Raw genomic sequence first — 14,133 nt, forward strand, 5'->3', positions numbered from 1 at the left:
GGAGAAGAACACTTACCAACTCGAAGATCTAAGCTTAAAATTGGATGGTAGTTGAGAGCAAAATCGAGTTCTAAGCTTGGGAGGGTGAAAAGTGATGAAAGGAGGTTGAGTCTACCCTTTGTACACGTGAGTGTGCTGCCAGGAGAGGGGTGTGCGGCCGCACACCCATGTGTGCGGCCGTACACTCCTTGTGTTGGAGTGTAAGGCCCGGTTTTGATGCTAGAAGTGTACGCGATCCATTCCTATGTTCAATGCTTGAATGTAGTGACCTTTGGACCTTTAAATGGACTCTAAACAAGGCTAAATGCTAGCAGAAATGAGTTTGACACTCAGTCGAGTTGGCTGGCAGAGCTTTACCAGGCAAAATTTTAAAATTTTTCGGGTTGTCACAGTTGTATAGTCGAATGAATTAAGAATAAATATATATTACAACATGTATAGTACACAAGCAATATAGAAAGTTAAGACAACAAATTCTCATACATGGAAACACAAACCATTACAAATAAAAACATACATTAGTTTACTTATGTTTAGTAATCTAATTATGTTAATGTCAACTTTGTTTTATTAATTACTCAACGAAATGGTTATGTCTGCTATTTTTGACTTTTTTATTTGTAAACAACATGTGTTGTATAGTCGAATGAATTAAGAATAAATATATATTACAACATGTATAGTACACAAGCAATATAGAAAATTAAGACAACAAATTTTCAAACATGGAGACACAAACCATTACAATTAAAAACATACATTACTACATCTTACGTACTTCTACTACTTAGTGGTACATACAGCCTGCATAATCAAGATTTAGACTACAACTTATACACAACAACACCAAAAAAGAAAATCCAACTACAAAGTAACGCTATCTTCAAGTGTAGTACTTTGCTTTGAAGCTTCTTCTTTGATTTAGCTAAGTTAGCGACTATCAACGAATTATTGTCTTTCGCTTCATCCAGCCAACAAATAAACCCAGACTGTGGTGGCTGATAAATAAATATCAAAAACATTATGTGTATTCTCTAAATATTCAATCATAAATAACAATATATATATATATATATATATATATATATATATATATATATATATATATATAATTAAGTGATAACGCAAATACCTCTTTAGGACAAGCGTAAAATAGCCGTCCAGGGTTGTTTGAAGTCCTTGATGTCCTTATAATACCTTGAGCCCCACAACTGCAATTTGCCATTTTCATTGGTTACTGAGATGGAATTTTTTATTAGTGTGGCCAGGTAAATATCTTCATTTATATAGTGCCATTAAGCTACATATTCGGACACATGATTGTAGCTTGACTACTGTCTTATAGGTTTGGACTATTACCTTTTACCATTTGACTACTATTTTACGTGTTGTCTTATCGAACAGTGAATTTCGGACACAGGATTATAGGTTGACTACTGTGTTGTACGTATTGACTACTGTCCACTTGCAGTTGACTACTGGTTTATGTGTTGTCTAATCTAACTGTTAATTTCTGACACAGGATTGTAGCTTGACTACTGTGTTATAGGTATTGACTACTGTCTACCACCATTTGACTACTACTTTAGTTTTCGAATACTGCTTCGATTCTATAAAAAGGTTTTGAAATAATTTAAATCATCGTTATTGATATATTTTACAAAGGTTCCTGTTCACCGCCCTAACGTTAAACATGAGTTTCTCATACAATGACTATGAAGACAGCTTTACCAACTTGCCTGTTTACCTCCACAACATTCAGCGTGCAAATCCCCACAGTTACACATACATCAAAACCGATGTTATGGATCGGTTCGAACTATGTTTTGTTGCTATTCGATGTGTGGTAATGTAGTATCGATTTGTTTATTATTTTGCTAAACCAATTTAGATTAGTCTAAAAACTAATAATTATGTTATATAAAATTTGAAATAGATCAACGCATTTATAGGATGCATGCTTCCGGTCATCTTCATAAGCAGTGTCCGTATCAGAGGAGAGTATCTTAATACAATGTTCGTACCAGTTGCTATTGATGGAAACAACAATACTATGCCAATAGAATTTGGTGTCGGGGTGGAAAATAGTGTCAACTCGTGCACTTGGTTCCTTATGAGGTTGAAGGATGCTATCGGAGTGGGTACGAAAGTTGCGCTCATAACCAACATGGGCGATACCATTGCTTCTTGCATTGGTCAAGTATTCCCTGATGCTTACCATGGTTATTTGTCTAACAGTGTTTTGAATTATTGCCAATTACGAATTTGTCAAAGCAGAAATTTAGACTACTTGTTCTTCCATGTATGCAAAGCATATACCACGCAAGACTTTAAACAAACATTTTCTAAGTTAAGTCATGGTGCACAGGAAGTTCTTCACAACATCGAACATATGAAATGGGCACGGGCCTATTTCCCTAATATACGTTGGAATGTACTAAACATTAAAATTCCAGAATTCCTAATGGTGTTATCGGTTAGTCAACGCAATGTACCGATTGTGCAGTACATCCAACAGACATTTGCAGAACGCTGTGTCATGGGAGGTAATATAGGAACTTTTTATAAATCACTTAAATGCCGGTAATTTATTATCCTTTGATTTTTCAGGAATGTGGAGCACCGTATTCACACCTTACTCAGAGATGGTCCTTCAAAGGAGGATGCAAAAGTCTCGGCAATGGAAAGCAACGAAAATCCCACCTGAGATCCCGTCTATGTTACCGTCGGATATTTTCCAAGTTTTTGATTTCAAACGTACATGTGTTGTGGATCTGAATCGACACACATGTTCTTGTGGGAAATGGCGCAGTCTTGGTATAGCATGTGGTCATGCTCTTGCTGCAGCACGTTATACAAACAACACAGAATTAGCCGATATGGTTCAAATATATTATCGGGGTGATGTGTTTCGAACTACATACCAGACTAGGAATGTGAATGTTGTTCCCCCTCCATCTGAATGGGAAATACGAGAGCCATTGCCGGTCGTTTTAATCCCTATGTAATAGGTTGTTAGATGTTCGTTTAATAAATATAATTTCCATGGTAGATAACGCTACCTTTTAATCCCTATGTAATACCAGAGGCATTGATGGTCGCTTTAATCCCTATATAAAATCAACTCCTTCACATTATTAGACTACGGTTTCATAGTCTTTGACTACTGTTTGGCACACCGCATAATGTATAGTCTTTTCCAACAGTAGATTTCTCGTTTCAAACATTATTTTCGTGCAACGTTTCTGACCGAATTCTATTTGAAATGAAATCCCTTTATATAGCCTCGACCAAATTCATTGAAACATACCAATTCTCATAATGAGTGGATTTAATGAGATATACAAACAAAGCTTTTCCAACCTACCGATACTCTTTCATAATCTTCAAAGAACAAATCGTAACTCTTTCACAATCATTAAGAAAGACATGCGAGACAGGTTTCAATTTTGTTTTGTCGCATTAGGATGCATGGTAACTCCTCCTCTATATTATGTTATTATTTATTTCAAGTTCACATTTGTGTAATGTTGCCATCGTTTCTTACAGATTACTACCTTTCTCACATCCACGATACCAACACTATTTGTTGCTCATGTACCCCTTATTGTGTCACACCCCAAAACCAAGAACGGCGGAAACGTTCAGGGGTGGAGGACGTCATGTAAAGTATCATAACAGTGCAAAGTAGTAAACAAGCAACAACATCATCCATTGCATTAAAAGTAAAGTTTTAATACATGAGTGTTCTTTCATTGTAATAAGACACCAAAATATGTAAACAAAATAACGACGAGTCTTGTCTGTGCTCCGTCTTCTCAAAACCCTGGTCATCGTACCTGTCTACTGGTGACCTGAGAATACAAGTTATTTTGAAAGTGTAGATCAGCATAAAGCTGGTGAATTCATAAGTATTATGGTGTCATTGATTCGAAAAGCTGTTATGAAAGACTTGTAAATGTTTAATGAAAGATTTAGTATAAGTGTGAAAACCCTAGAAAATCCCATATTTCCTACTAGTATAAAAAGTAGTCTTCTACCAAGACCCGAATGCTTTGAAGGTTTGCATTTCTGTATCAATGAAGATTTTTCCCTGTACAACTATTATTATAAAAATATAGTCTACCTCATCGTTTATGTGAATGTGTCACAAAATAAAAGTAATAGGGAAAATTATATAATCATTGAAATCGTATCCTTTTGCCTTAGGATAATCACGGCGTGGAAACTCGCCGAACAGTACAACCGAGAACATCCGTCGATGAACAGGTCCCGCTGTAGCTAGCAGCCAGGTGTAGGATGGTCAGTCCCGTATAGTATATATATAGTATTTCTCTCTGTATAGATATAGTATTTCTCTCTGGATAACATGTAATAGTATCTCTTCATATAGTAGTATAGACTCATGAATAAACTGACTCTTGTGTAATTCCTTGTAATAGGAATAGTAATTTGTATCCCCTAAACTATACCTATAATAGTTTACTGGAATGTAAATTGAATGTCCAAGTAGGTTTATACACCCTTGCTACTCAAGAGTGTTGGAACTGAAGAAAGAATGAAAGCTCTCATATCAATACATATATACATGAAACATAAGTGTATAGATATGGTTTTTAACAGTAAATTGAAAGAAGTTTTGTAAAACATTTAAGAGTTTTGAACAATAAATAATAATGACTTGATGTCAGTTTATAAAATAATTCAAAAGTAATTTGTTGATAACAAAGTAAAAATAACTGAAAAGCATTGTATTTATCACATTTTGAAGTATGTGAAATCAGTTGTTTGAAAACACAGTTATAAATCACATGTGATTGATTCTATAATTTCCTGTTTTCTACTTGTATTCCCCCCCCCCCATGAAAGAATTTAAAATCATTTAAAAGATTGATTAATGGGGTATGAACTCACCTGTAGTGAGTGGTTTGGATGAACGGATGATGTAGGATGCTAAGTGTCAAGTGAAGACTTGTACATACACAAAGATCCTAGTTAACATATAATCACACATATATGTATCCAATTAGTCATAAAACAACTAATTAACCAAATTTAAGACATCCTAAGACATGTAAAACACTTGATTTATGTGCTATAAGTCCTAAGGATTGCATCTAAGGGTGGTAGGACCTTGTAATTGAGTTTAGGGTTCAAGGGTAAACTCCTTTGGAGTTTACGGTTTTGTGACCACTCTTATTGAGTTTACGGTCGTAAACCCATGAGTTTACGGCCGTAAACTCATGGTACTTTGACCATTTTGTGTTTTGAAGCCATAAAGATCATAAGAAGCATTCCTACTTCATGTTTAAGCCTTAGGAAGAGATTAGGGCACCATTTCACTCCTTTAGGGAGTTTACGGTCCTTGGACCACTTCTCCTTGGGTTTACGGCCGTAAACCCAAATGGTTTATGGTCTTTTGATGTTTTCAAGTACTAAGCACATCAAGGAAGGGGTCTAGGCTAGTTTCCAAGGCTTGGTAAGGGACTAGGGCCACTTTGGCCCCTTTGTTAGGGATTACGGTCCAAGAAGATCTTGGACCGTAAACACCTTTGATCTTGTGTTTCTTGGGTGTTTTCTTGATGATTAGAAGTGTAACAAGTCTTATAATACACTAGGGTAAGAGTACTTACTAGGTAGAAGCTTGAAAAGGTGCTAAAAGTCCAAGAACACTAGTGTGTGTTCTTGGTGAAACTTGAAGATCTACACTTTTGGAATGATTTCATGGATGAAATCATGTAAGATCACTAGATCAAGTAAGATATCAACTTTTTAGGGCTAGAAACACTTACAAAGTTGAAGATCTTGAAGAAAAGTCGGATGATACTTGAGAGAGAAATGGGTTTTGGATCTTGAAAATGTGAAAAGTGGTAAATAATGACTAAGTGTCATATTTATACCCCCTTTTAGGGTTTACGGCCATAAACACCTTTGTTTAGGCCGTAAACTCCAAAATCTTGGAGTTTTGGGATATTATTGTTGCACAATAAACCCTAGGGCATCCTCTCTCCTGTTATCTCCTTAAGTACTAATCTTAAAACACTCAAACTTATTCCAAAAAGCTTGAAAGTTAGCAGAAACAGTTCTGACTTCTATTGAATTGAATGGTTGTACAGAATAGAAATTTCGGGTTGTCACATATTGGGACCAACATAACAACTATGTATCTTGCTCATGCTTTAGACGGTAATCATGAACCCCTGATCATAGCATTCTCTTTGGGAAGCGTTGACTGTGACGAGGCTTGGACTTGGTTCATGAGAAGGTTGAAAGAATGCTTAGGTGACACTACTGAAGTTGGTTTCATAAGCCATATGCCTGACTCGATAGACTACGCCATTATGCAAGTATACCCAGATTCCTATCATGGGTATTGTTGTAAAAATATAGCCGATAAAGTTCGGGCTTCCACAGGAAGTATCGTTGTCGAACAGTTGTTCTGGAAGACATGCAAAACTTATAGCTTGTCTGAATTTTACGTTTGTTTAAACAATTTAAAAAATGAGGTTAATGGGTATGATCTTGACTGGCTTGACAATATCCCAATGGCAAAATGGGCTCGAGCCTTTTTTCCTAAAGTCCGTTTCAATGTTAAATACATTAGCATTCCGATTGGATTGAGTTGGCTTAGATCAAACACGCACGAGTTACCAATAACGACAATCATTGAACTGGTCCATCAGTCAATACAAATGGTGTACGCGCAACGAGCTGAATTTGGAGGTAATAAATAATTGTTTTCTTTCTTTTCCGTTACTCTATCCTCTTTTTAATTTTAAGTAAATTAATTACACAGGTGGAATGCATGGTCAACTTACCCCTTATGCACAACACGTGTTTGAACGGAGAATGAACCAATGTAATGGTTATGAGGTTACACATATTGGTAGTGACAAATTTGAAGTGCGTTGTAATTTAACCATACAAACAGTACAACTTGAACGTGGTATTTGTACTTGTGGAAAATGGCAAAAATGCGGCATACCCTGTGAACATGGTATAGCATCATTAAGCAGGCTTACAGTTGAAGAGAAACAGCAATTGGTTAATTATAGGTTGACTTCTGCGGTGTATCGACATGCATTCCAAGCGGAGACGATTAATCCTATTCCAATTCTTCTGCATTGGGAAATACCAACTGAGAAGATGGTCGTCGTACCACCATTTGCACGTTACTAATTACTTAGACTAATTTTATTAGTAGTTATGTTTACCAGTAATATTATGTTTATTTGTAATTCTAATTTCCTTTCAGAATTATGTTATGTTTATTAGTAATTCTAAGTTCATATGATTTTTATGTTAAGTGTATTTGACTACTACTTTACGTTTTTATCAGTAATGTTATGTTTTTTTCTGACACACGATTATAGTTTGACTACTGTGTTATAGCTTTTGACTACTGTCTAGTCGCATTTGACTAATACTTTACCTGTTGTCTTATCCAATAGTGATTTTTGCTCTCAAACTATTAATATGCAACTAACATAGAACTTATACGTGATACACTACAACATTCTAAAATTAAAAATGAATTCATCTGACTTCGGTGTTTGGCATTGCGAAGACGAAGACTGCTATGTTTGTTCCGATACAAACCCAATTCCTGAAGGCCCAGATTTCCCACTCCCAGATTACATGCCTGACGACATTTTCCATGCTATGAAGGCCGCTGAAGAAGCCAACAAAAGGGACTCTGAAATTAGTCGCAAACTCAACGAACGTGCAAACGACCTAGCAGATCAAGTAATTGAAAAAGAAAAATGGATTGCTGAAACTACAAAAAATATCAAGGAAGCTAAGAAGTGGATTCGAAATGCAAATACGGAGTTTCAAAAGCTTCAAGCAGAACGGGATCGTCTATTAGATGTTGTTAGAATTAGAGGGGATTTTATCGACCGTGAACAAAACTTGTATCCCAAACAGTTTCCTAATCTGTGGAAACCAATTTAACTATGTAATAGGTGGTGAGAAGTTCCTTTAACAATGTTATGTTTAATTCTAATTGTAATTTCCTTTACTTTTATGTTATGTTCAATTTTGTTGATTACAAACATAATGTATTTCAAACTTATTACAAACACATTGTCAACTATATTACAAACATAATATATTGAAAAATATATTACAAACTCAACAGCAAATATATTACATAGACAAGGGCAAATATATTACAAGCATCATTATTTAAAGGGAATAAAAATTACATCGGCAATAAAACAACCATCAAAGGGTCTGGGATTTCCCATTAAGCTGGTGGGGGAACTGCGTGAACGGTTTGTGTCTGGTAGATGAGCTGATATACATTGGCATGGTAATATACTTGAACCAAATTAACAATGTCATGCATGTCTGAATCACGTGTTGCTGTGATGGCATGACCACATGCTATACCGAGACTGCTCCATTTTCCACATGAACAAGTATAAGCTTTAAGGTCAACAACACAAGTTGTTTTAAAATCAAACACTTCATACACATATGTCGGCATGGGAGAGGATATCTGTTCGGGGATATGTGTTGCTTGCCAACGAACATACTTTTTCATCCTTCTTTGAACCAGCATTTCAGCATACGGTGTTAATACACCAGTCAAACTCCCTGAAAATTAAATATGGTTACAAAAGGTTGTTGTACAACCTATTTAATTCTTTTATATTTCATCCAAAAATATACCTGCAATTATACTTCGTTCAACAAAAGTATTTTGCATGTACTCACGAATTCCCTCAATAAGCGCTATTATCGGTACATTACAATGATTGCGCGATACTACTGAAAAGTATTGAGGAACTTCCATGTTGAGTACATTCGAACAGATGTTAGGGAAATAGGCTCTTGCCCATTTCGGATGACCGATATTCATAAGCACTTCACGAGCATCAATGCTTAATCTAGAAAAACTTTGTGCAAAAGTTGACAACGTGTAGGATTTTAATGTTATCCAGAACAAAGTTTCCAATGATCTCCCGGAGCCTACTCTTGTGCGTAAATAGTTTTGCACGTTGTTACAAGTGTAACCACGATAAGAATCACTGAAAACATTATCTACGCAAGAGCTAACGCCATCGTACATATTGGATATGAACGCTATTTCCCTACCCTCTCCGAGACATTCTTTTAACCTCATCAGGAACCAGGTAGAATTTACCACATTATTTTCAACCGCCATACCAAACGCTATAGGGAGAGTCAGATTGTTCCCATCTTTAGCAACAACTACAAACATTGTTTTTAGGTAGTCCCCTCTAAGAGGGACGGTACCTATGTAGAGGACAGGCAAGAAACAATGCACGAATGCATGGACCTGTAATTTTTAATAGTGCACACCAATTACTTTAATGTACAAACATTATCAAATGTAAAGACACAAAACGTATTTGGAAAAGAATTATACCACCCATCCAATAGCCACAAAACAAGATTGGAAACGATCCATCAAATCCGTTTTGATGTGAGTGTGAGTATGCGGGTTGGTTCGCCTTAGGTTATGAAGGTAAACAGGCAAGTTGTTGAAGCTTTCTTCATGGTCAGTGTCGGAGAAACTCATTTCGAAACAATTGTAAGAGACAATTAGCAATTACTTAGTGTGCGTAAGGTTGTGCGGGTTAGGGGCTTTCCACATGCGGACACATAAATAAGTAGGAGCTGCAAAGGCAAGGTCAATAATGTATTGTCTTTTCGAACAGTATATTTGTCGTTTTAAACAGTATCTCCGTGTAAGGTATCTGACAATCGGACTACTCTTTGACATTATATGACTACGGTTTCATAGAGTTTGACTACTACTTTGTAGCCTTCATAATGTATTGTCTTTTCGAACAGTATATTTGTCGTTTCAAACAGTATCTCCGTGTAAGGTATCTAACAATCGAACTACTCTTTGACATTATATGATTACGGTTTCATAGACTTTGACTACTACTTTGTAGCCTGCATAATGTATTGTCTTTTCGAACAGTATATTTGTCGTTTCAAACAGTATCTCCGTGTAAGGTATCTGACAATCGGACTACTCTTTGACATTATATGATTACGGTTTCATAGACTTTGACTACTACTTTGTAGCCTGCATAATGTATTGTCTTTTCGAACAGTATATTTGTCGTTTCAAACAGTATCTCCGTGTAAGGTATCTGACAATCGGACTACTCTTTGACATTATATGACTACGGTTTCATAGAGTTTGACTACTACTTTGTAGCTTGCATAATGTATTGTCTTTTCGAACAGTATATTTGTCGTTTCAAACAGTATCTCCGTGTAAGGTATCTGACAATCGGACTACTCTTTGACATTATTTGACTACGGTTTCATAATGTAGTTTCAAACAGTACTTATGGGAATCCACCTAATTGTATGTTATTCTTTTTTCTTATTTAAGTACTCCTATAAAATTATAACAAACTAACAAAAAACTTAAAAAAATGGCCTCCAATCAACCAACTTCTTCCAACGCAGTTGCTCTGTCCAATACTCCACATCCATGGACGATAAGAGAGGTAATGGTGGTAACACGTTGTTGGATGAACATTTACGATGATGTAACCATGGTTAACCCTGATTGCTTAGAAGGTGATGAATGGACCCGCATAACAACCATGTTTAACCTCTCGTTGGGAGAAGGAAAACACCGAACACAAGAAGATATTTTTGGTAAGTGGATGGATTTAAAGGAAAAAATCACATGGTTTAATCGATGGTATCATCATCTTAAAAACAGGTATCGTTATCCAAACAACGACGAAGATCTTTTAGAAATGGTTAAAGATAATTACATTTTGGAGCACGAGGGAAGTGAATTCGAGTATGAGGATGCATGGATCCTACTTAAAAATAACAAATATTTCATGTAGAAGGCTCTTTTATGTGAAATGTCTTATGTAATGTTTCGTAAGGGTGTATCTCGATTTCTATAATGTTTTATGTTTGTGTTTTATTTTTCATGGAATAAAGGAGTTAATAAGTGGAGTACTAGATTTAATTAATAATCTCAGAAGTGCTTTTTAATACAAGCAATACAAATTACAAATACGGGAATTCATTGCTTTCCTACATTAATCTAAGGACAATTCAAATCAAATGTACTATTGAAATCAAAAGTAGGGTACAAGCTTTCGTTCTGTGACCCGCTCCCGGATGTAAACTCATCAGTCATTATGCCCTTTTGTGTAGATTTTTTCCTCCCCCCAGAACTGCTCCCCGATCCCCTACCCGTACAATCGTTCCTAGTGTGTCCAAATTGACCGCATGTAGAACATTCTTGTCGTATGGGACGCTCACCTTGCGACGGAATACGTCAAGTGTTTCTTGGCCTACCCGAATGACGTCTCTCCATTATGGGTGGCTTCACGGTCATCACATCATCGGGGATCTCCCACTCAGATGAACTTGGTAAGGGGTTCACAGACTCCTCATAAGTTTTCCTCAATGTTTCTGTAAAGTAAGCTTTTAAAGCGAATTCCGAACAATCTTCGTAACGGTTCATTGTCAGCACTTTTATAACATGGCCACAAGGTAAGCCATCTATTTGCCACCGCCTACATGTACAAGTTCTTTGTTGGAAATCAACAATGACACTTTTGTGGTTAGAGCTTTTCACTTCAAATCTGCTATTTGAGATAGGGTACACCATCCAATTATTACAAGCATTCTTATTTGCTTGTATAATCGTTTCAGCCCATTGGGTGAGTGTTGTTTTAGTTTCAGCTAAAAAAATAGACATATTTTTTCATAAAATTATTACTACACGAGTTAAGAAAATACTCAATCAACAATGTATATAAAATATTAGTACCTGCAACATTACGTTTCTGAAAACTCCATTGTTGCATTGTTGCACGAAAATACTCAATCAACATCAATATTGACATCTTTCTTGCAAATCGTGACATTGAATTTATCGACTCCGCACTATTTGATGTCATAAGAAAATACCGATTCCCAGGAAAATGTGCCATGGCCTATCTTTCTGGATTGATGTTTTGTAGGTATTCCCATACACGAATATTTACATTTTTTATTTTTTCATCCCATTATCGAATTTTTTAATGGTATAGACTTTGCATGTCTCCTAAAATAATGCGTGCATTGTATCGCTGCTTCCAAATTTTGCTGAAATGTTGAAATACAAATGGATACCACATATTCCATGATAGGCGTGAGGAAATATTAATTGACGTCGCTATGGATGGAGCCATATTAGATATGATTGTAAGGTCTTCCAAGTTGCCTATACATTCACGTAGCTTTCGAAGGAACCAGGACCACGTCTCAGTACATTCACTTTTGCAAATGGCATAAGCAACATGCATGATTTGGTTTTGACCGTCCATTGTCACTGGGAGCAACATCGTGCCTTTGAATTCACCCTTTAGGTGACCACCATCAATTATTAGGGTCGGCCTACAATACTTGATGAACGCTCGTACCTACAATTATTTTTCATTGCATTAACAAATACCAATTAGGATTCATATGTTATATTTGTTATAAAAATTAACACTGTTTACCGAGCAACCCAACGCGATAAACACGAACTCAAACCGATCATCATCGTCTACTCTTATCTGAGTAACAATTCTTGGATTGTGCTTGACCAAGTTGTGCAGATACGCTGGTAGTTTGGTGAATGAATCCTCTTTGGTACCTCTTAACATCAACAACGCATACTGTTTTGCACGCCATGCCTGTTGGTATGAGATATTGATTGGAAATTTCGAATTGGTGTCCCTAACAATTTCATTGCCCCGATAAACTCTATTATAGTCTCCGGCCAATACTTCAGCGATAAAGTGGCCGAGTACCTTTTTCTTTGATTGTCGATGATTAGACTCCAAATTTGTCGCACAACATGTGTGTTGGTCAACAACTTTTGTGACTTGGAAAGCAGTAGTCGATTGGATTCCCCTTGCCCTAACCATCCATGAACAATTTTTAACCAAACAAACAACCTCGAACCTTCCTTTGCTCGATCTGGTAGTCTTATACTGCTTACCTTGTTCCATGCATTGTCTTCCGATTGCAAGCTTGAGCAACTCTTTGTCATCAAAAATGTCTAAAACCTTAATCTCTTCACTTATATCCACCCTCTGACATGGAATGTTCACATCAGCGTTTACAGGACACGAAGGCAAAGGGGGCATACCGTGAAACATGGTATCTGAATAAATAAGCTTAGATTCGTCATCTAATTCTTCTCCGTTAGAATCACTATCTTGGCCGGATATATCCAACTTGTCACAATCCGCAAACTCGCCATATCCTTTTAGTTCACCATCATGCAAAAACGGAACTTCCTGTTTTCAAGATTCATTACCAACCTTATTCACCACGGCTACTGCTTTTTTTTGTCAAATGAATCATTTACACCAACATCATTAACATATGCACCAACATCATTATCACCGATATACTTATAATTCTCCGGTGTAACATACATAATCGGTTCTGGCACTACATTTACTTTTTCAGCAACACTATGATATTGACTTTTACTTGGACTTTTAAAATTACCTATTGGGTTGTTGCTCCTTTTTTCACTTGATAAATTTGCTGCAGATGCCTTTCCTCTATCATCCATTTCGTTCGGCCAAACGCCTTCTTCAACCACCACATACACAGACACATATTTATCTCCAACGCCATTTATTACCTTCATCAGCTTTCTAATATCACGATCATCAACAATACCACAATAATAGAGTTGTTCTGGATGTTGATAGGCCAAACTAACTTTTGATTCTTCGGGAAGACCCATCTTGCACTTGACCAACTGAACAAATTCGGTGAACGTTGTGTTTTCGTAAAATTCAACACCTAAATAAAACATTCTCAGATTGTATCCCAGTGGCCAAACATTTGATAATTGGGAATTAACAAACTCCCATCTTCCATCCGTAATGAGCAATACAAAATACTCGTTACAACTCATTATCTTAATTTTGAGGATAAAGAAGCTAGAGAGAATAAACTTTTCAAAAATATAAAATACTTAATATATATAAGATAGGTTGAAAACAGTAGTCAACTCTGACGAAAAAGTAGTCAAGTTTAACAAAAAAGTAGTCAAATTTAGCAACAAAGTAGTCAACTTTACCCAAAAAGTAGTCTACTTTTTTTGTCAGAGTTGAC

The 14,133-nt window shown here is 36.2% G+C and overlaps 3 protein-coding genes across 3 annotated transcripts; 2 read left to right on the forward strand and 1 right to left on the reverse strand.

Moving 5' to 3' along the window:
• Positions 1-1,242: 1,242 nt before the first annotated feature.
• On the forward strand, positions 1,243-3,008 carry LOC145127646 (uncharacterized). Its single transcript, XM_079062799.1, has 5 exons — positions 1,243-1,268; positions 1,666-1,846; positions 1,937-2,302; positions 2,369-2,546; positions 2,611-3,008. Exons 1-5 carry the CDS (start codon positions 1,243-1,245, stop codon positions 3,006-3,008), a joined length of 1,149 nt encoding a protein of 382 aa, XP_078918925.1.
• Positions 3,009-6,161: 3,153 nt separating this feature from the next.
• LOC145127647 (uncharacterized) lies at positions 6,162-7,179 on the forward strand. The gene is made up of 2 exons (XM_079062800.1): positions 6,162-6,723; positions 6,797-7,179. Exons 1-2 carry the CDS (start codon positions 6,162-6,164, stop codon positions 7,177-7,179), a joined length of 945 nt encoding a protein of 314 aa, XP_078918926.1.
• A 1,069-nt stretch (positions 7,180-8,248) lies between these two features.
• Positions 8,249-9,550, reverse strand: LOC145127649 (uncharacterized). Its single transcript, XM_079062801.1, has 3 exons — positions 9,398-9,550; positions 8,677-9,307; positions 8,249-8,601 (listed from the first exon to the last, which is right to left on the reverse strand). Exons 1-3 carry the CDS (start codon positions 9,548-9,550, stop codon positions 8,249-8,251), a joined length of 1,137 nt encoding a protein of 378 aa, XP_078918927.1.
• Positions 9,551-14,133: the final 4,583 nt, after the last annotated feature.

The sequence above is a fragment of the Lactuca virosa genome, chromosome 7 (assembly GCF_052849685.1).
Source record: "Lactuca virosa cultivar CGN04683 chromosome 7, Lactuca_virosa_CGN04683_v6, whole genome shotgun sequence".
NCBI classification, from domain to species: Eukaryota; Viridiplantae; Streptophyta; class Magnoliopsida; order Asterales; family Asteraceae; genus Lactuca; species Lactuca virosa.